Source organism: Phyllobates terribilis, unplaced genomic scaffold (genome assembly GCF_046119375.1).
Source record: "Phyllobates terribilis strain yellow unplaced genomic scaffold, ASM4611937v1 Scaffold_2__4_contigs__length_985480577, whole genome shotgun sequence".
NCBI lineage: Eukaryota > Metazoa > Chordata > Amphibia > Anura > Dendrobatidae > Phyllobates > Phyllobates terribilis.
In genome coordinates this window covers 388,165,074-388,187,409 of record NW_027362762.1, presented here as the reverse complement: position 1 = coordinate 388,187,409, position 22,336 = coordinate 388,165,074, and the positions used below count along the sequence as shown (strand labels likewise).

General features: G+C 41.2%; 1 protein-coding gene across 2 annotated transcripts in view; it reads right to left on the bottom strand.

Moving 5' to 3' along the window:
• The window catches only part of SH3RF3 (SH3 domain containing ring finger 3), a 661,819-nt gene that overhangs the window by 122,372 nt on the left and 517,111 nt on the right, over nucleotides 1–22,336 (bottom strand). For both annotated transcript variants that reach the window (XM_073664834.1, XM_073664836.1), the window contains one exon: nucleotides 10,118–10,288. In XM_073664834.1, coding sequence (XP_073520935.1) covers nucleotides 10,118–10,288 — 171 coding nt within the window. The remainder of the gene's footprint in view (nucleotides 1–10,117; nucleotides 10,289–22,336) is intronic.

Here is a 22,336-nt window from a genome sequence, read left to right as displayed (position 1 = left end):
CATACGAACCACCTCCACTATCGTGTTTGTCGCCTCAGAACTGATAGATCTTGTGATGAGCTGATTTGTTGACTCCAATATCTTGGCCGGACGTTCCCCTCTTGGCTTTTGAATGGATGAATTTAATTTCGTATTCTTCCAACTGTCATGCCACTCACATGATGCAGACTGCTATCGATGAGCTGGATGATGTTGTTTCTCTTTTCTTGGGAAATCTTCATCATGGCTGCTCCTTCATTCAAAGCAGTGACCTTTCGCTTGGGAATCAATCTAATAACACACTGAGCTATTAGGGAATGTGAGAACAGGTTGTAATTTGTAGTATACAGGGAAAAAAAAGATTTTTACCCCAGTAGGAGCAAAACAGTAACAATGCAGTGACATGACAAGAATCTGCATAACTAATCATATGCAGAATAGTAGCAGGTCAAATTTATGTATGAGATAGCCAAGATGATTGTCTATAAAATGATGATAGTCTCCCATTCAAAGCAGTAGTGGATGGTGAGATATATAGTGTATGTTACTAGACCTTTATCATGGGGGCCTGCTGCACCCTACAGTGCATATATGGCTGCCTTTTTTCTGTGATTTTTTTATTTTTATTTTATCCAAAATAAAAAATTACAAAAAAAAATAAAAATGACGATCCAGTGGCGCTGTCACTCTAATGAATTATTAAAAAACAATGTTTTTATTAAAACAACATTTTCTAGAGAATTGTTTTAATAAGAACATTGTTTTTTAATAATGCATTGGAGTGATAGCGCCATTAGATCAGCATTTTTTTATATTTTTTATTTTGGATTTTTATCTTCACCCTCACCTGGGAGCTGATGATGAGGGCTGCAGTCTGCTAACATCAGAGTTGTGCCTGAGATTGTACAATGATTCCAGGTGAGCCTTTTCAGTATTGGGCTCGAGTAAGCCAAACTGGGCTGATTCACACATAGGACCGCCTCGGTTTCTTTCTATTTTTAATTTTAAGTCCTTTTCAGTGAATTGCTTAGGTGTAATATAAACTAGCAGGTTTGTACATACAAGCCCCTTTTTACTATTGTTGCTACACTTCAAATTGGTATTAAGTTGCAGTTTTTTTGCCACTGGGCCTAGGTGCACTGATACTTCTGTACTTTAGCTTAATCTTTACCCCAGACAATCAGGAAATCAATTCTGCTGGATATAATTAGGACAGGTTGGATTCTTTTTCCTCACCAGGCACATTTTCTGTTTACATGCGCTTTAAAGAACTGTAAAAATGTTTCTTGTTTGGATATCCAAGTAGCTTTTGTGTCTTTTTTTGTGATATGTGGAGCTTCAGTTTTATGTCACAGTCATATTATCTTTTTTTTTACTGCGAAAATTATTTTTTTATTTTTTTTTATGACCACAAAGGATCATTAAAATACATTTTAAAATTTGTTCCTCATTCTGTAGCAATTAGTGTTAAATATGGTATTTTAGCCCCAGTTACAGGGGAAATGTAGCCTCCTGGTTGCATTGCAGAGCTGTCTGGGTCTCCTATGTCCCAGCAAGTTTTACTCCCTCTCTATGCACAATGACCACATGACTGCTGTGAATGAAGGAGGAAGCACCGTCAGCGCAGTCATTACTGCATACACAGATCTTCTTTTGCGATGTGTATAGAGCGATGGAGACGGCACAGATACTAATAAATAAGTTTGTGCCTTCTCTATGGGGACTCTGGCTTTCAGAGACATCCGAATCCACATTCCTACACCTACATTGTGTGTAGCTGCGCCACTATGCAGTGACATTTTAGAAAGTCACTGTAGAGTAGGAGCAAGACCACCCGGACTTCAAAGTCTATTTGTGGTTTGAAGTGGTTAACTAGCAGCAAGCACAGGACTTAAAAATAGTCAGAAATTAAAGTACAAGGAATATAATACTTAAAAAGTATGGAACAGCATATATTATATGCACAGTAGTCTTCTAGCAAATAGGCATAAATGTTAGAATTGCTGTTTTTTTGTTCACCCACCCTACCAAATTCCACAATAACACACCCCTAAATAATAACAATGAAAATATCAACTCAACCTGCAAACAACAAGACTTATATCTCTTACAGCTCAGTCAACAGAAAGGGAAAGCAAGATATGGCTCTCAAAATATGCCAACAACAAAAATGTGTAAAATATGTTTCTATGGTGCAAAATACAATGTATAATTGACCCACTAAGAAAGCCATATCAACAAACCCAACAATTTAAATATGGTAGAATTACTTAATTTTTAATTACAATTTTTTATGTACCTCATGCCATTAAAAATAGAACTTGCCTTGTAAAAATAACAAGCACTTGTATGGCTAGAAAAGATAAAATAAAAATGAACAAGCTATAACTCACAAAAGGTGGGGATCAAAAATATTCACCCAGTCCTATAGTGAAAATTGTCTTTGGCAGACAATTGTTAAATGAGTAAGAAAGTCAGCGGGCAATTGATTTGGAGTATTGATTGTGCAAATAGCCATTCAGATCTGCAATTATTTCCTGGAAGGTCCATGCTATCCTTACCAGAAAGCACAGACAAATATTCCATATGAACGTGTACCAGTGAGGCTGTACTTCAGCTCTGCTACTGCAGCAGTTTTACATAATAAGTGCTGGTTCAAGACTGGTCCCTTGGAATTAATTTTGTTTGCCATTTTTTTTACTATTGCCATCCCTTAAGAGATGCACATAAACCCCCGGGACAATCTGTTGCTATGACAACACAATGCCATTACAAACATATGGAGTAGATGCCCAAAGCATTGCTCTATAGCTTCGAATAACAAATAAATGGACGCGAGCCAGTCCTAGCAACACAATATGGTTTGGAAAATATATCAGTAAAACATTATACAAGTATTATTAATCAATAGTCTAAAAAGTATAACATATACAGTGGTGGCCAAAAGTATTGGCACCCCTGCAATTCTGTCAGATAATACTCAGTCTCTTCCTGAAAATGATTGCAATCACAAATTCTTTGGTATTATTATCTTCATTTAATTAGTCTTCAATGAAAAAACACAAAAAGAATTGTCCTAAAGCCAAACTGGATATAATTCCACACCAAACCTAAAAAAGGGGGTGGACAAAAGTATTGGCACTGTTTAAAAACCATGTGATGCTTCTCTAATTCATGTAATTAACAGCACCTGTAACTTACCTGTGGCACCTAACAGGTGTTGGCAATAACTAAATCACACTTGCAGCCAGTTAACATGGATTAAAGTTGACTCAACCTCTGTCCTGTGTCCTTGTGTGTACCACATTGAGCATGGAGGAAAGAAAGAAGACCAAAGAACTGTCTGAGGACTTGAGAAACCAAATTGTGAGGAAGCATGAGCAATCTCAAGGCTACAAGTCCATCTCCAAAGACCTGAATGCTCCTGTGTCTTCCGTGCGCAGTGTCATCAAGAAGTTTAAAACCCATGGCACTGTGACTAACCTCCCTAGATGTGGAAGGAAAAGAAAAATTGACGAGAGATTTCAATGCAAGATTGTGCGGATGGTGGATAAAGAACCTCGACTAACATCCAAACAGGTTCAAGCTGCCCTGCAGTCCGAGGGTACAACAGTGTCAACCCGTACTATCCGTCGGCGTCTGAATGAAAAGGGACTGTATGGTAGGATACCCAGGAAGATCCCACTTCTTACCCCGAGACATAAAAAAGCCAGGCTGGAGTTTGCCAAAACTTACCTGAGAAAGCCTAAAACGTTTTGGAAGAATGTTCTCTGGTCAGATGAGACAAAAGTAGAGCTTTTTGGGAAAAAGCATCAACATAGAGTGTACAGGAAAAAAAAGAGGCATTCAAAGAAATGAACACGGTCCCTACAGTCAAACATGGCGGAGGTTCCCTGATGTTTTGGGGTTGCTTTGCTGCCTCTGGCACTGGACTGCTTGACCCTGTGCATGGCTTTATGAAGTCTGAAGACTACCAACAAATTTTGCAGCATAATGTAGGGCCCAGTGTGAGAAAGCTGGGTCTCCCTCAGAGGTCATGGGTCTTCCAGCAGGACAATGACCCAAAACACACTTCCAAAAGCACTATAAAATGGTTTGAGAGAAAGCACTGGAGACTTCTAAGGTGGCCAGCAATGAGTCCAGACCTGAATCCCATAGAACACCTGTGGAGAGATCTCAAAATGGCAGTTTGGAGAAGGCACCCTTCGAATATCAGGGACCTGGAGCAGTTTGCCAAAGAAGAATGGTCTACAATTCCAGCAGAGCATTGTAAGAAACTCATTGATGGTTACCGGAAGCGGTTGTTCGCAGTTATTTTGGCTAAAGGTTGTGCAACCAAGTATTAGGCTGAGGGTGCCAATACTTTTGTCTGGGCCATTTTTGGAGTTTTGTGTGAAATGAGCAATGATTTGATTTTTGCTTCATTCTCTTTTGTGTTTTTTCCTTGCAAGCAAATTAAATGAAGATAATAATACCAAAGAATTTGTGATTGCAATCATTTTCAGGAAGAAACTGAGTATTATCTGACAGAATTGCAGGGGTGCCAATACTTTTGGCCACCACTGTAAAAGAATTACCGTAATCATTATTATTATTATGCAATACACATAAATTGACTTTTTATATTAATGTTTGTATAAATAATATACTTTCTGTTGTTAGAACCTGCCAATTGTATCAACATAAAAAGCACAACATGGGCACTCCGAGGTGCAGCCATCACACAGCGGGCACTCCGAGGTGCAGCCATCACACAGCAGGCACTCCGAGGTGCAGCCATCACACAGCGGGCACTCTAGCTGGTATTTTTGAGGTCACCGGCTGACACTGGAGATTTCTAATTAGCACCATATAGAAGGTATCAGTGGGCTTGGCTATAACAGGTGTCAAGAAACTCAGATGTGTACAGGTATCTCCATTTATGAGGCAGTAAGACCAGATTCTTACATCCATGTTTCGCGGTGTACCTGCGCCCCATCTCTCGTCCCACATTCAAAATCCTCGTAGCATATATGAAGCAGCAAAGCTCGGGTCAGGAGATTCATGGCCAGTCCATACATTGTGGTCTGTACAGAGACGGCGAAACATGGATGTGTGAATCCAGCCTGACAGTAAAATACAAATAAACAAACTAAAGCCCTCCATACCCATTAGATGGCCAACGGCCAAATGATGGTTAGATAGCCATCTCTTCAATGCACAGGAGAGCTCATTCAGCCGAGCGATCCTGTGTTCTCTATGAGAGAGCCGCCACTAGACACGACCAACAGAGCAAAGAACTGCATACATCAAAGTTACCACATAGTAATAGTGACACTATAAATAAAGGCTAAAAGTTCGTCATTGTTTTGTATAAACACTTGTGTATACAAAATGAGTATCTACAATCGAGCTGGACTTTTATATTAGGTCTGTAAAGCTGTAAAGTGGGAACTAAGTATATCGGATGGGTTGTATAGTAGGGTTAGAAAAACAAAGTTAATTTCTTAAAGAAACAGCTACTGGGTGGTATAGCAGCTAGCCAGATTTCTTAGAGCACAGCTGCATAACAACAATTGTAATGTATTTCGTACTTAAAAGTGTAACTGTAGCCATTAGAGCAATTCTCCAGTTTATTGTCTTAAAACGTAGTTATATTATAGGGGTTAGGACTCTTGCTTTTCAGTATTAGGGTCCTTTTTTCATATTCTCCTCGTGCTTTTGTGACGCCTCATGCTCGAAAAAGCCCTTTAGTTTACCCTGGGTGATGGGGGACTCGGAATCGGGTCCTGTGATGGAGAGATGGGGTGCAGCCGTGGCCCGGACCCGACCCGTGCTCAGGGCCGTCACATTAAAAGAGATGGTGTGGGCTCATCCGGGTTGAGTGGCTGATTTAACGACTACGCCACATGTGGCGCCTGGTGAAGGCCACCAGCGCCGCTGCAGTCCGCTGAGGTATGGTGTTATGGCGGCTAGAGTTATTACTACTCCCCACAGGCGGAGCAAGGCCTCAGGGCAGAGGGACAGGATGGAGGGGGTAGTAGTAGAGGAAGACGGGCACCGCGTCATGCGGTGTAGCGCAGAATAAACAGTCCGGAGGCCATAGGGGTGAACTTCCAAGGCTTTACTCACTTTAGAGATGGCAGAAGGAAGGCGACTCCCTGCTCCCCGTGGAGTCCTGCGGTCACCAGGGACGGGGGTCCGACAACCTCCGAGTAAGTCCAGCGTTCAATCGGGACCCTACACCAGAGTGTTCCTGAACTACAGACCGAATCCTTTCCTGTCCGTGTGTGTGCAAATAGGCCGGGACTCCCTCTGAGCTCCTCTCAGAACAAGGGCACGGGTGGCAGCTCCACTCCGTCCGATACCCGGTGGGATCCTCTGGGCCTACCGGGCTTTCCCGTCCAGGACATAGAGTAGCAAGGTCGGGTGTCGGGGGCCGGTACCCCTCTTGCAGCCGGAGTCCCTCTGAATATATCAGCATGGCGAGGACAGGTGGCGTACACCGCTCCGTCTGCATCCTGCCTGGGATCCATTTGCTGTGGAGCCACACTCTTGAGCTCCGGGCCTTCTTGGTCCTGGTCATTGGCCGGGTTGAGACATTCCTTGTCTGCAACCTGCCCCTCGTCCCAAGGCCGGGGTACGAGGGCTGTGTCTCTTGCCGATGCAGGCCCACACAGGATCTGCGCTCCGGGAGGGAGGTCACATTTACACACAGTATATGACAGCACAGAGAACAGCCGAAAGACCAAGACCAAAGATGGCTTTTTTTATTAAATATGAAATTTAAAGTGTAACTAACTTGTAAGTCCTCCACCCACTAACTGGTTCCCCTAACTCTTGGTTCCCCAGTCTCCCTGTAACCAGGGGAGCAGCACCTAGTGCATACTAGCTCCCTCTGGTGGAGAAATGTGGTGTTGGATGCAAAGGTTGGGTCACGACTATCACACTGTTCTTACCTCAGAGGAGGAACACTACACTCCATTAAAGAAGTGCAGAATCCCTGTGGCGGTCGAACCCTCAGGGGCGCCACACTTTCATGGGTCTCCTATGAGTACTCCTGTTTCCTTGCAAACATCAAAGTTAATAAAGTGTCTGAAGATTTTAGACATTAGCTACCTCAATGTTCAAGTTGTCATTCTGGACGACTACGCCATGTGTTATATTGAGTGCGGCTTTAACTTGCGGCATTGTGATCAGAAAGACATTTCTAGGTTTATTACCCTGTGGTGCTCTTCTGTTAATGGCAACTAAGTATCTAAAGCATGAATCCATTGTTGGTTGAGTTTTTCACAGAGATTTTCAGAGCAACTTTCACGCACTGCCATGTCACAGCCGACAGGCATTATGGACACTGGCTCTCTCCTAGAATAGGGAAAGGCTAGCTACCCCACGGTGCACTAAAAGGTAGTTTACTTTCTTCTGGGAGAGAACTTATTTGCTTTCTTTCTCAAGGAGCTTTTCCAATAGGACTCCATAATCAGCTGTTGCACTTAAAGGGGATTTCCCACGAACAAATGTTCATTTTAATCAATGGCTGTGTCTGACCGTGTACAGAACATGGTCTGATCATACCACAGCTCCTGGGCAGGGGAGGAAGAAAAAGACAATACAGACATTACAGCAGGGGATCACAGAGGATTCATTTTGTGAGGTAAAATATTGTTTAAAAACAGGCAGTGAAATGTTTTACCTCACAAAATGAATCCTCTGCGATCCCCAGCTGTAATATCTGTATTGTCTTTTGCTTCCTCCCCTGCCCAGGAGATGTGGTATGTTCTGTACACGGTCAGACACAGACAATTTTTTTAATTAACTTTTGTTCTTGGGAAAAAACACTTTAAGTAGAGCAGGTTCCCCCACCAAAAGGTATATAGCGGGTTTAGCAGTGTTTGGGATCAGTATGTGAGCTCCAATGGGGACAGGCACTTGTGTGATTACAAAATTTCTATAAGACCATGTTCACACGGTCAGTTTTTGTAAGTCAAAATCAGTAGTGGAACAATTAGGACACCATATAACATGGACAACGATCACATCGCAGTGCACGAACTGACCTGTGCCTCTCCTGATCCAAGCATGACAGCAGCATAGAAATACATGGTGTCACGCTCGGGTCAGGAGAGCCGCCGAGCAATCCGAGCATTGCGAGGCAATCGTTGTCTGTGTTATATGGCCGTCTGAATGCGCCCTTAGAGCAAAAGTATAATAGAAACACGTCACCACTTCTGTATTTATCACCCACTCCTGGTTTTGGCTTACAAATACTGAGGTAAAATACTGACCAAATACTGAACGTGTGAACATGGTCTAATGTTGAGGAATATTTTTGCAATATAAAGCCATATTCCCTGGTACAAAAATGCTTCATTTTTATTCTGCTGCATTTTTCTCTTCAACTATGCACATTAAAATAGGCTTTGATTATTGTGTTTTAACTGTGGCTTTTTTTGCTGCTTTCCCCTAGTTTATGCTTTTGTTGTGCGGATTTGAAGCAGCATTTTTTTATCCATTATTTAGTGGAGAAACGTAGGGATTCACTAAAATGCACCAAATACACAAAAAATGCACAGTACAACAGCGTCTTTACAAGCACAGCGGACATGAGTGTTCATGAAATCACATTCCTTTAGTGTTCAGTGTTAAATGCACACTTTTTGCACACAAACAACAAACCCGGCAATGTTTCCACTATTTTGGAGCATGTCCTAAAAGCAGCAAGAAATAAATAGCAGAAATTAGAATAACACCCACGGTTATAATGTTGTAATCTGGATGCAGAACCTTCAACCATTTTATGCAGGTCATACAAGAGTGAAAATAATTTACATGTCTGCATTGTCTATGAAGGGAAATACTTTTCAAAGCACTGTATTGGGCATTTGGGTCTTTTTCTTCCTAGAAACTAAATTTTTATTTTATATTAATTGAAAAACAAGATATTTTAATTGTAAACACTGTAAAAGAGCATGAAAACAACTATGTAAACTTTTTTTCTTTTCTGTTGTTTTCTACAAATAAAATAAAATGAATGTGCAGATGATAATCCCTTAAAACATGGTTAAATAGTATCTGTCATTTAAAATTTTTCACAAATCAATTGTACACCTGAAAATAAGAAATTTGTAATATATCTTATCAGAGAAATCTGCTTCTTTCGCTTCCTGAACTGATCAGTCATTCTCAAAATTCTCCATTCACTGCTAAAATCTGTCTTCAGTGAATACTAATGTTCCCATTCTACTGAGATAGGAGATGACAGTTGGTGCTCATAAAGTTCTATGGAAAACGATAACTGTCATTTCAGGAGAACTTGCAGCAGGATGTCTGTGTCTGTCTCTAGCTCCGCACTCCATAGAATTTTAAAAGCACCAACTGCCATCTCTTGTCTCAGTAAAGGGAAAACCTGTCTTGACTGAATACAGATTCTACCAATGAATTGAAAGTAAAAGAGCAATCCATGATGTGAAAAGTAGTACATTAATCTGATAAAATATATGACAAAGTTGCTTATCTTCATGTGGACTATTGATTTATAAATTTCTAAATGGTTTTTAATGCTGCAATACAGCTGGGATAAAAAAATATTAAGAGGTTTTCTACACTTTTGGAAAAGTGTACAGAGGGAAGCGACAATTATAAAACAAAGAACGAAGTGTTAATTACCAAACACCAGCCATTTCAGCACTACAGGGACTCAAATCAGTGGCCTTTGCCATGAGGTGACTGTATGGACAGGACGTTATCACTTTCATTCTTGGCAGAAACCACATGATCGGAGGCGCTGGAGAGGTGAAGGTTTAAAGAGGCAACACTTCTTTATTTTGCAATGATCCCTTCTTTCTGGTTACTTTTGAAAAAGAGATGAAGAAACTCTTTAAACACATTCACATATAGTCCAGATTTAAAGTTTTGTGTATGCAAACCGAAACAAACTCTGCATAGTCTGATAATTCATCCCTGCTTACGGCTGATATTTTTGATATTCTCTAGGTTAATAAGAAGTACTGGACTGATGGAAAGTAGTATGACTGTAGGATCAGACTACACAGGATTTGTTTGTAGTCTGTTACCCTGGAGACACATAGAACAGTCAAATTTTTGCACAAGCACACTCAGCTACTTTAGTTATCAATGGGACTACTGTAAAGCCAGTCACCTGGAAACTGGAGTAACATAATTGCCAGGAAAAACTCCTGATGCCCCAGTGCGGAGCGATGTGCCTTTAAACCAACCATCTTGGCATTTTTCTGTGACTCTGTACATCTCCCCTTTCCGCAGTTCCAACTCATCATTCTTTTGCGGCTTGTAGGCATACAGGGCTAAATACCTGCAGAAAGAAAATACCATTGTAATGGAAAATCAGAGGTCACACTAAAGTGAATGCATTAGGCAATACATAAGCATTTTCATCCATTCTATTCAATCTACAATATTTCAATTTATACATGTTCTAAGTAAAAGGACACTGACAAAAGAGGAAAGAAACTTTTCAATTAAAGATGACTTGTCATCAGGTCAAAGTGACCAGTTTTTGCTCTTATTTTATCCCAGCTAATCCCCTAGATATTGTTTTTTTCTTGAAAAGTTATATGGTACCAGAAATATGGCTCTTTTTATTTAGTGCTACTTTTTATGGCCTTTACTAAGGGCGCATGGCTCATTGGCTAATAATGCAGAGCAACCTCTTGACATGAGCAATGCCTTCTTGATAAACACCATAAAAATTACCATTCAATAAAAAGGCCCAAATCTCTGGAACCATATAGCGGATTATAGAGAATATACAGTACAGACCAAAAGTTTGGACACACCTTCTCATTTAAAGATTTTTCTGTATTTTCATGACTATGAAAATTGTACATTCACACTGAAGGTATCAAAACTATGAATTAACACATGTGGAATTATATACTTAACAAAAAAGTGTGAAACAACTGAAAATATGTCTTATATTCTAGGTTCTTCAAAGTAGCCACCTTTTGCTTTGATGACTGCTTTGCACACTCTTGGCATTCTCTTGATGAGCTTCAAGAGGTAGTCACTGGAAATGGTCTTCCAACAATCTTGAAGGAGTTCCCAGAGATGCTTAGCACTTGTTGGCCCTTTTGCCTTCACTCTGCGGTCCAGCTCACCCCAAACCATCTCGATTGGGTTCAGGTCTGGTGACTGTGGAGGCCAGGTCATCTGGCGTAGCACCGCATCACTCTCCTTCTTGGTCAAATAGCACTTACACAGCCTGGAGGTGTGTTTGGGGTCATTGTCCTGTTGAAAAATAAATGATGGTCCAACTAAACGCAAACCGGATGGAATAGCATGCCGTTGCAAGATGCTGTGGTAGCCATGCTAGTTCAGTATGCCTTCAATTTTGAATAAATCCCCAACAGGGTCACCAGCAAAGCTCCCCCACACCATCACATCTCCTCCTCCATGCTTCACGTTGGGAACCAGGCATGTAGAGTCCATCCGTTCACCTTTTCTGCGTCACACAAAGACACGGTGGTTGGAACCAAAGATTTCAAATTTGGACTCATCTGACCAAAGCACAGATTTCCACTGGTCTAATGTCCATTCCTTTTGTTCTTTAGCCCAAACAAGTCTCTTCTGCTTGTCACCTGTCCTTAGCAGTGGTTTCCTAGCAGCTATTTTACCATGAAGGCCTGCTGCACAAAGTCTCCTCTTAACAGTTGTTGAAGAGATGTGTCTGCTGCTAGAACTCTGTGTGGCATTGACCTGGTCTTTAATCTGAGCTGCTGTTAACCTGCGATTTCTGAGGCTGGTGACTCGGATAAACTTATCCTCAGAAGCAGAGGTCCTCTTGGTCTTCCTTTCCTGGGGCGGTCATCATGTGAGGCAGTTTCTTTGTAGCGCTTGATGGTTTTTGCAACTGCACTTGGGGACACTTTCAAAGTTTTCCCAATTTTTCGCACTGACTGACCTTCATTTCTTAAAGTAATGATGGCCACTCGTTTTTCTTTACTTAGCTGCTTTTTTCTTGCCATAATACAAATTCTAACAGTCTGTTCAGTAGGACTATCAGCTGTGTATCCACCTGAATTCTACACAACACAACTGGCAAGAAATCCCACTGACAGGGCACACCTGTGAAGTGAAAACCATTTCCGGTGACTACCTCTTGAAGCTCATCAAGAGAATGCCAAGAGTGTGCAAAGCAGTCATCAAAGCAAAAGGTGGCTACTTTGAAGAACCTAGAATATCAGACATATTCTCAGATGTTTCACACTTTTTTGTTAAGTATATAATTCCACATGTGTTAATTCATAGTTTTGATGCCTTCAGTGTGAATGTACAATTTTCTTAGTCATGAAAATAAAGAAAAATATTTAAATGAGAAGGTGTGTCCAAACTTTTGGTCTGTACTGTATATATATATATATGCAGTATATATATATATATATATATATATACAGTATATATACCCTGAATATTCTGAGTAGCAGCAAGAATAAAATAAGAGCAAAAAATGGTCACTTTTCACCAGATGAAAGGTCCTTTTTAATAGCCCTATTGATTTCAGATTGGCAGCTGTTATCATTCAATCTGTTCTGGCAATTCTGTAGTCTCTTGCTACCAAATTACATAGCTCTTATTCTACCCAGTAAAAAAACTCCCATTCATTGAACTTTTCAGTTTGATCTGTTAAAAAACAAAAGACAAATGCTAATTTTATAGCTTATGTAAAATCCGTAGGAGGTAACATTTAAAAGTTTGCTCTTGTACTGTTAATCCGAGTTGCGCTCAAATCCAGCACTGTGCACTCGTTGTGGGACACTGGTCACTGTGCATAACTGTGTGGCCGGTGTCCCTCTTTTTGCTATATTGCTGCCTCTCTATAATGTGTGCCAATTATTCTTTACAACAGTGTTCTGTTGAGTTGTTGCATGAGGACTGTTAGTGATTAAGTTTTGTCAAGTCAAGCCATAAATTCTTAATTGGATAAAGTTCTGAACATAAACCTTGCATTTTTCAGATGTTCTCTGTAGATTTGGTTTTATTTTTGGCATCATCTTAACAAAACAAAATATTATTTTTTCAGTTCTTATACAGCAGGCTTTCCTTTAGAATTTTTCTATTCTTTGCTGCCACAACTAGCTTTGTAGAGGGAATAGGTTTGTTTTATGCTACATTTCGCTTCCAAAGAATAAAGCATTGTTTGTTTTTGAGGTTTATATGTTGTTTTTTTTAACTATATAACACAGTTTTGATCCTATCAGATAACATAACCTTCGCCACTTGACTTCACTCTCTCATCTGCTTTCATCTGCTTTCTCCTTCTGTACTCCCCTCTTACTTCCTCTTCCCACAATCGCATACAAGATTATTCCCGTGCATCACCCTACTCTGGAACTCTCTACCCAAACACATCAGACTCTCGCCTACCGTGGAAACCTTCAAAAGGAACCTGAAGACCTATCTCTTCCGACAAGCCTACAACCTGCAGTAACCATCGCTCCACCATACCGCTGCACGACCAGCTCTACCCTCAACTACTGTATCCTCACCCATCCCTTGTAGATTGTGAGCCCTCGCGGGCAGGGTCCTCTCTCCTCCTGCACCAATCAGTGACTTGTTTTGTTTAAGATTATTGTAATTCTTTTTTATTATATATACCCCTTTTCACATGTAAAGCGCCATGGAATAAATGGCACTATAATAATAAATAATAATAGTAAACTGTAGATGCATTAGGCAAAGCAGTAAGACCAAATGGTAGATTTAACAAAAAGGAATACTTAGTGGAGTAACGATAATAAAATAAGCACAGAAACTAGCTACTTTTTATCAAGTGACAGATCTTTCATAAACTTTACTGGAAACCGGGATGGTTGCAAAATAATAAAATCATGGATGCTCACCTGCTCTAACCCCCACAGATCCACTGTAGCCCAGTGGTGGGCTATGTCAGGACAGGAAGTGATGACCTGCTATTTAATTGGTCTCCTGACCGCTGGGGCCCATGATCAGTTGCAGCAATGAGGTTGCAGGAACTGCACACATCCAAAGGCACCCCCGCAACCCAGCAAGTATCTCTGGACAGAAGTAAAATATTTAGGTTTGAGAGTCCTCAGTGGTTGATACCTTTTAATGGCTAACTGAAAAGAAGGTAACAAATTGCAAGCTTTCGAGACTACACAGGCCTCTTCATCAGGCATAGAATAACACAAAATCTGAAGAGTCACATATTTATACACAACTGGGCACAAGAATAATGCAATAGATGAGACAAGTGACCTGAAGCAGAACTATTACTATGGGACGGGGGAGAAAGAGTTGTGCCGTAAATATTTGAGAAGTTCATAGATAAGGAGTATGAATATTTTATTGTCATGTGATTGAGTTCTGGTCCATGGTTGTGATGCCGCCACAGGTCTGAGGAGCACATTCCTGATACAGAATGACATAAATCCATGCAACACATTCATTCCTGCACTGAGTGTGTCAAAGATTGTCATAAGTTTGTATTCCCAAATTTTTTTGTCGCTCTGAGACTTGAAGTTACCTTTTAATACCAGTAACTTCATGTCCATGATGTTGTGATCAGGGATACAAAAATGTTTAGCCACAAGTAGATCTATTTTTTTTTCTTTTATTGTGTGGCGATGAGAAGTCAACTATGTTCTAAGATTTTGCCCTGTCTCCCCAAGATACAGACCCCCAGCTGGACATTTGGTACATATAATTAAATACACTACATTAGATGTGATGCAGCTGAAAGTACCTGGGATTTTGTAGTCCTGATGTGAGTTAGGGATCTTTATCTTGCCCGTTGTCATTATAAATGGACAGGTTTTACACTTTTTCTGGTTGCAGGGAAAGGTCCCTTAAGCTGGTGTCAATGATGCTTCTTAGATTTGGGGGCTGCCTAAAACACAGAAGTGGGGGGCTGGAAATATGGATTGTAATCGGGCATCTTTTTGTAGTAAAGGTTGTAGTTTACGTGCAGCTCTCCTTAGCACCTCCAGATTTGAATTGTAGGTGACTACTTGAGGCACCCGGATGCTTTCTTGTTTAGTTTTGTAATGTAGGAGAAGATTCCTTGATATTCTGGTGGCTCTTGCAATCTGGTTTTCAATTGTTCTTGGATGGTAGCCCTGATTCAAACGGGTCTTACTGAGACCACCAAGGTGTTTGTCTCTATCCATAGGGTTGGAAAGTATCCAATTGTATCTGATGGCTTGCCTGTAGACAATAGTTTTTTATGTGTTTTGGATGAAAACTGTCCCATTTAAGGTATGTTGGATGGTCAATTGGTTTCTGGTACAGGGACATCTCTATTTCATTGTTCTGTAGCTTAATGATGGTGTCCAAAAAGATAATTTCAGCACAGGAGTAGTTGAGTGTTAGGTTGATGGCAGGATGAAATTGATAAAAGTGTTGATGGAACATCTTCAGCTGTTGCTCAGACCCCGTCCTGAAGATTAAAATATCATCAATGTAACGGTAGTAGGCCAGAGCCCTGATGGGACATAAGGACAAAAAGTCACTTTCAAGCTTGGCCATGAAAAGATTTGCGTACTGTGGAGCCATTTTACTTCCCATTGCTGTACCAGTCTCCTCTAGATATAGAAGTGTGTTGTTATCAAATTCAAAGTAATTGTGGGTGAGGATGAATTTTGTAAGTTTCACCACAGAATCAGCATCAATTCCTACATTTTCCATGAAGACTTTGCAGGCATCCATCCTGGTGTGGGATATTAGAGTACAAAGATTCCACATCCATGGTGGCCATGATGGTTCCTTCTGGTATAGGACCTATTGCTGCTAGTTTATTCAACAGACCCATTGTATTCTGAATGTAGCTGGGTGTATCCTTTACCAGGGGTTTAAGAATACCCATCCAGAAACTTGCTCAGTAAGGGTGCCCACACATGAAATAATTGGTCTTCCTGTCCCTATTCTTGGACTCTCTGATATCAAATTATCGGCTCTTATGGATTCGTCAGGCAGACAAAATACCAACTTGTTTAGTTCCTTGTAATAGTCCTGTGTAGGGTCATATTCCAATTTTTTGACAACTTATGACAACCTTTGATACACTCAGTGCAGGAATGAATGTGTCGCATGGATTCATGTCATTCTACATCAGCTAAGGAATGTGGGGGCATCACAGCCATGGACCAGACCTCAATCACAGGATAATAAAACTTTCACACTCCTTATCTATAAACTGCTCCAATATTTACGACCACAACTCTTTCTCCCCCTCCAATACTAATAGTTCTGCTTCACGTCACTTGTCTCATCTATTGCATTATTCTTGTGCCCGGTTGTGTATAAATATATGACTCTTCAGATTTTGTGTTATACTATGCCTGATGAAGAGACCTGAGTAGTCTCGAAAGCTTGCAATTTGTTACCTTCTTTTCAGTTAGCCATTAAAAGGTATCAACCACTGAGGACTCTCAAATCTTAATATTTTTCTATCTACTAGCTAACACGGTACAAAGATATATATTTTTCCTGGACAGAAGTAGTAGTTGAATAGTTGAAGAGGTGACCACTACAGTAATAATGATGGCCTACATATTGGTGGGGCTCCAGCACCCAGCATTTCCATTAAGCAGCTGTTACCAGTTCTAGTAGAGAAACAGTAAACAGTTTCCTAGCAGAACATCACAGCTCAGTATGTTCTTTCTTGGCTGCTCACGGGTACGGCCATAAACTGAAGAAACCTTTAATTGGAATTAGGTCAGCTCAAACATTTTGGGAGCACAGCCGAGATCCCCAGGGATATTTTTAGAGATGGTGAGACATAAAAATACCGCAGTAAGTGATCCTTTGTCTTACATGCTCTCTTCTCTAGAAAAACTTTCCCCATTCAGTCTTGGGTTAGAATGAGGACTGTAAATAAAACTTTCTAGGTGTGTGAGAGACTGAGTGAGTAATTGAAATAAGTTGTGTTCAGTACTATGGAACTGTTCCTTTAATATGGAGAAGAAAGACCAACCTGAGGGACAAAAGCAGATTTGAATTGCCAGAATTCACTGTACATCCTTGACTCTCAGGGGGCAAGAAGTCAGCAGTCAGAAATGGCAGTATATAGAGCTGTCCACTGAGTCGGGATCGGGACCCTTACAGTTCCAAACAGGGACCCTTGTGAGGCACCATTAGTCAGGGGAACGTGAAGTGTTTAGACAGGCCTATGCCTTGTTCCCAATGAGTGTGTTTTGTTATTGTCATGCAATCCCTTGAACAACAATAGGTGACATATTTGCAGATATAGAAAGATATAAGACACATTGACATTCAACAGTGCATGTGAGAAGAAAGTTGGTGACTGAAATGAGAAGAAACTGACAAACTGTATCTTATCCCTGATACATTCTGAGACTTTCATTCTTTAGCATATGACAAAACATGTCATGCGTCTGGGGCTGGTGGGAACTTTATAGCTGCATTGGTGGTGTTTTTTATGTTGTGTCTTAAAGACAGAACATAAGTGAAGGGGCTGAAATAGATAATATAGAACTTACCTTAAATATGAGGGGGTCAGATTTTGAAGGTTTTAACATATTCAAGGTGTTTCAAATTAGTTTCAGGAGCCTGGAGTTTATTTCAAGATATCTGAAATTAGTTCCAGAAGAGACTAGAGATTTTTTCAAATTATCTGAAATTAATTTCATTAAAAGGCTCCAGATTCTGAGGCAAGAGATTAATCCGATGTACCTTGAATTAGTCTCACAGAACCCATGTGGGACCTCAAGTAGCAAGGTTGCTTCAGATTCAGCCATAGATGCAATGTGAGTGGTAGGATGGGTAGAGCAAGAAGTGAAAAAAGAATAATACGAGAAAGCAGAGAAGAAAGCAAGAGACATAGTAGTACAAGTGTGCATTCATGAAGAAAATGATAGAAATAGAAAATAAGTTTATTCCAGTCCACACAAAATGTTTAATTCTTCTGATACAGATGACAACATTGATTGTTTAGAACTAATGGAGCTCCAGGTACTGCAAAAATGGAAGCCCATGCAAAAGATATGCTGTGACCACTTTTGATGATGTGTTGGTACAAGAACCACTCCTGTAGTCCTGTTGAGTGCAGGAGGAAAAGCTGAAGGCATTTACTGCAGTTACAGGCACTTGAACCATGATCTGACTCACTGTGTTGAAGAAGACATGGTAAATATGGTAAATCAACATTCACTAGAACCATGGCTCAATCAGGCTGCTACTGCATATGTTTTGTAGTTTCTTTACCCTCTACAATCTAGGAAAGACTGACAAAGTCCTGAAAGGATGCAACCCAAAGCCACTATACCCGTTCCAAACAACTGCATATTGATTTAATATTGTTACCAAAGACAAGCACATATGAGTACAGTATGCCTATGTTTGTGTGGATCTCTATTCAGGATGGCCTGACGCATGGCCATAAGGTAAAGCATCCTTTAGGCTGTGTGCCCACGATGCGTTTTTAAAGCGTTTCTGCAGCGGCAAAAGCGCTGCAGAAACGCTTAAAAAACGCATGGTAGAAGGCCTGCCATGTTCCCCAATGATAATCCGCATGTGCTGTGCACATGCTGCGCAAATTCCCGCTGCGGATTATCATTGCGGAAAAAAAAGCAGCACTACCAATTATTTTGCGGAAGTGCTGTGTTTTCGTCGCCATTGAATTGCATTAGAACGCATGCTTCACTAGATAAGGACATGCGGAATGCACGCGTTCCAATGTGCGGATGGTACCCAGGTTCAGAGGAGAGGAGACTCTCCTCCGGACCCGGGCAGGGCCGTAACTACAACCTGGGCAGCCGGGGCACTGCCCCGGGGCCCCAACCACCCAAGGGGCCCCAAACTGATGGTAAAAAATTGCATTTTAATACTTCAATTTCTCATAAAATACCCAGCTCCTATATTCCTGTCAGACAATGTCACCCGGAGGACAGGAGAGACTATCATTTCAATAATTTCCAGGAGCTCTGCCAGCTGTCAATGAATGGAAACCTGCACTGGCCTGGAGAGTCTCATAGCACAAGATTTGTAACAATATGTTAGTCTGGAGATCACAGAGAGTTGGCAAGGCAGGCACAGTGCACACTGACTGTAACAAACTCTCAGCATCATTGAGAGGAGACAGTCTCAGCAGACACAAATATCTCTGTGACAAACTGTGAGAAGCCCTACTATTTAATAAACATATACAGTTATTTGAAAACTGTGCAATATTTGGAATTATTCACCTTATTAATTTTCCAAACATATTCACTGAATATTTAACTTCTAAAACTTGCATCATAAACAACAAAATCTACTAAAGGTCTTGCGGAACGTGGTGAAGCCTGTGTGCTGTATACAACAATGCGTAGCAGGCTTCACCACGTTCCGCACAACCTCTAGTTATTGAAATGTTGAGGGGCCCCACTGTGAAGTTTTGCACCGGGGCCCCGAAGATTATAGTTATGGCACTGGACCCGGGTACCATAGAAACTGTGAAAAAAAGAATAAAATAAAAAATAAAGATTATATTTACCTTCTGATGGTCCCCGGTGCACTCGCCCTTTCATGCCGGCAGCTAGCGATGGACTGAAGGACCTGCGCTGACGTCATAGTCATGTGACGGATCACGCGACGCTGACGTCGGCAGGTCCTTCAGTGTATCGCTGCCGGCAGCCAGGACGGAGGGAATCAAGATTGTGGGGGCCATCGGAAGGTAAGTATATATTTATTTTTTTATTCTTTACCATTCTTTCGGTCACAGTATATAAATCCATGCCGTTTGCATGGATTTATATAGTGTGACCAAGTTGACATGCACTTTCCAAGTGATGCTAAAATCGCTTGGAAAGCACTTGTCAACCCACAAGCGGAAATGCATGTGAAGAACGCTTCACTTCCGCATGTCCCTGGCAGGAAAACGCATGTACAATCCGCATGTACAATCCGCATGTCCCTGGCAGGCATTTCTGCATCGTGGGCACATAGCCTAAAAGCGGAAGCGGAGAAATTGATGTTGGAGTAGTTTGTAGGTCAAACTTTACACACTTCTCACTGTAAAAAGGTTCAATAACAATCAATACGAGTCAGACCACATCATCCATATTTTTCAGATAAATGTTATTATATTAGTTTTGATCACAATTGAGACTATACACAAGTATCTCCAGGATGAGTAGTATAATAAATTCATAAAGCACCTTCAGGCTATAATTGGGAAGACTAATCTTAAATATCGGTGACTTTGGACTCATTCTCCTATATCAGCCAATTTAAGGTGCTATCTAGCCATCCATCTGATGGAAGAAGGGTTGTTTGGTGTCTGATTGCTGGAAAATGCCAGAACTGAATTTAGGGGTTCATTTCAGAAACATTACCATTTCTGGTGGCGGAGAGTGTGAAGAATTTGTGGTGGCAACTTAACCACACAAGAAAAATGGGGGCCTGGAGCAAAGGTCAAAGGAGTAATGTATCAAATCTCAAATTTAGGAAAAGCATCTAATGGATACACTCAAGTGAATTTCCCTGCAGAGGAACAAGCAGATATTGTTAGAATCTATGCTGTTTTACTATCGGCCATCTTGTTGCGGTTTGCTGGCTTCTAGTCTTTTCCTCTGGTGCTGGGTGTCTTGGTCACGTGATCTCTGCACTCTTTATTACTCAGCACCTGTCTCCCATTCCCCGCTGGACATCAGTGTTGTTACGCTCGTGCTCTGGCTAAGTTGCCTTGTTAAGTTCTTTGTGCTTTGGACAATTGATATTCTTCTTGTTCCACCAGCTTAGTTCCCTTTAATCTTTGTTTCTGCAACTAACTTTTCTGTTAGGAGGTCTCCTGTATTTGCTCCCAGTCCTTAGATCTTTTAGGGACCCCTTTCCCCTTCCTACAGGTCTTCGTTTGAGTTCAGTGCAGGAGTTTCGTTCGGTGGGGCTATTCACAAGGAATAGGGCACCCACCCCAGCGTAGGGTTAAGCTGAGTCTCAGTGCAGGGACAGCTTTCCCTCCTATTCCTTAGTTCTAAGTTGCAGAACATAACAGTATGTCCAGCCCCGTTTAAAAAAAAAAAAAAAAAAGTTTTTTTTCTTCTCTTCTCCTCTTCCTGGATTTTCTTCAGTATGAGTACCATCCAGGAGCATGCTCAACGCTTGCAAGGGTTGACTCTGGAGGTTGCCGGTCTTCAGCAGTACGTGAGTAAATACCCAGCAGAAAACTATGAAGAACCTAAGGTAGGATTACCTGAGTGCTTCTCGGGGAAACGACAGGATTTTTTTTCATTTAAAAATGCTTGTTTGTTGTATTCTTGGCTCAGACATAGATCTTCTGGGAGTGAACTACAGCGTGTAGGGATTATTATGTCTCTATTGCGTAAGGAACCTCAAATCTGGGCGTTTTCCTTGTCTCCTGATGATCATTGTTTGAGGTCTGTGGAGGCATTTTTTGATACCATGGGTTTGCTATATGATGATCCTGATCGGGTTACATCAGCTGAGGCAGAGCTCAGACGTCTCAAACAGGGTTCTCTTGATGCTGAGAGTTATTGCACCCTGTTCAGACGATGGTCTGCAGAGGTCAGGTGGAACGACTCTGCACTCAAGTTTCAGTTTCTGGCAGGCTTGAGTGAAAGGGTTAAAGATTTGCTCATTGCATTACCTGCACCTGATACTCTGCAAGTTGCCATGCAGTCAGCTATCCGTGTGGATAGAAGATTGAGGGCTAGACAGAATGAGGAGAAGTTTCCTGTATTGCTGGATTCTGTTTCTCATGATATTCCTGCCGAAACTGGGGAACCTATGCAGGTCAGGGCAATGTCATCCCATTCCAAGGAGAGGGACAGGAGGTTCTCTGAGGGACTTTGCTTGTATTGCGGTAAGGCTGATCATTTTTTAAAGCAATGTGAGGTTCGCTTAAGGAAAGAAAAAAAAATGGTCAGTAGAAATAACACTCCCGTTCGCATTGCGTTTTTACGTTCTGCTGGGGTGTTTTTTCCTGGTAATACCACCTGTCAGGGTCGTTCGATTGAGTTTCAGGTTATGGTGGATTGTGGTTCTGCACTTAATTTGATTGATCAACAATTTCTTGAAAAGTCTAAGTTTGATTCTGAACCTTTGTCATCTCCTTTTCCTGTGGTGGCGATTGATAATACTCCCCTGGAGCATGGGAGCATTCTTCGAAAGGTCACTTACTATGAATATGGAACATCAGGAGCAGATTGATTTATTTGCACTTGCTAAGTTGCCTTCCCCGGTCGTCCTGGGGTTGCCCTGGTTAAAAGTGCATAATCCTTTGCTGGACTGGTCGTCTGGTTCCATAAGATCCTGGGGTCAGGGGTGTTATCGTAAGTGTTGTAATGTTCACATTGAGGCTGTTGTGAAGAGGGAGTTACCTGAACCCATTCAGGATTTTTGGAGGGTTTTTTCGGAGGTGGAG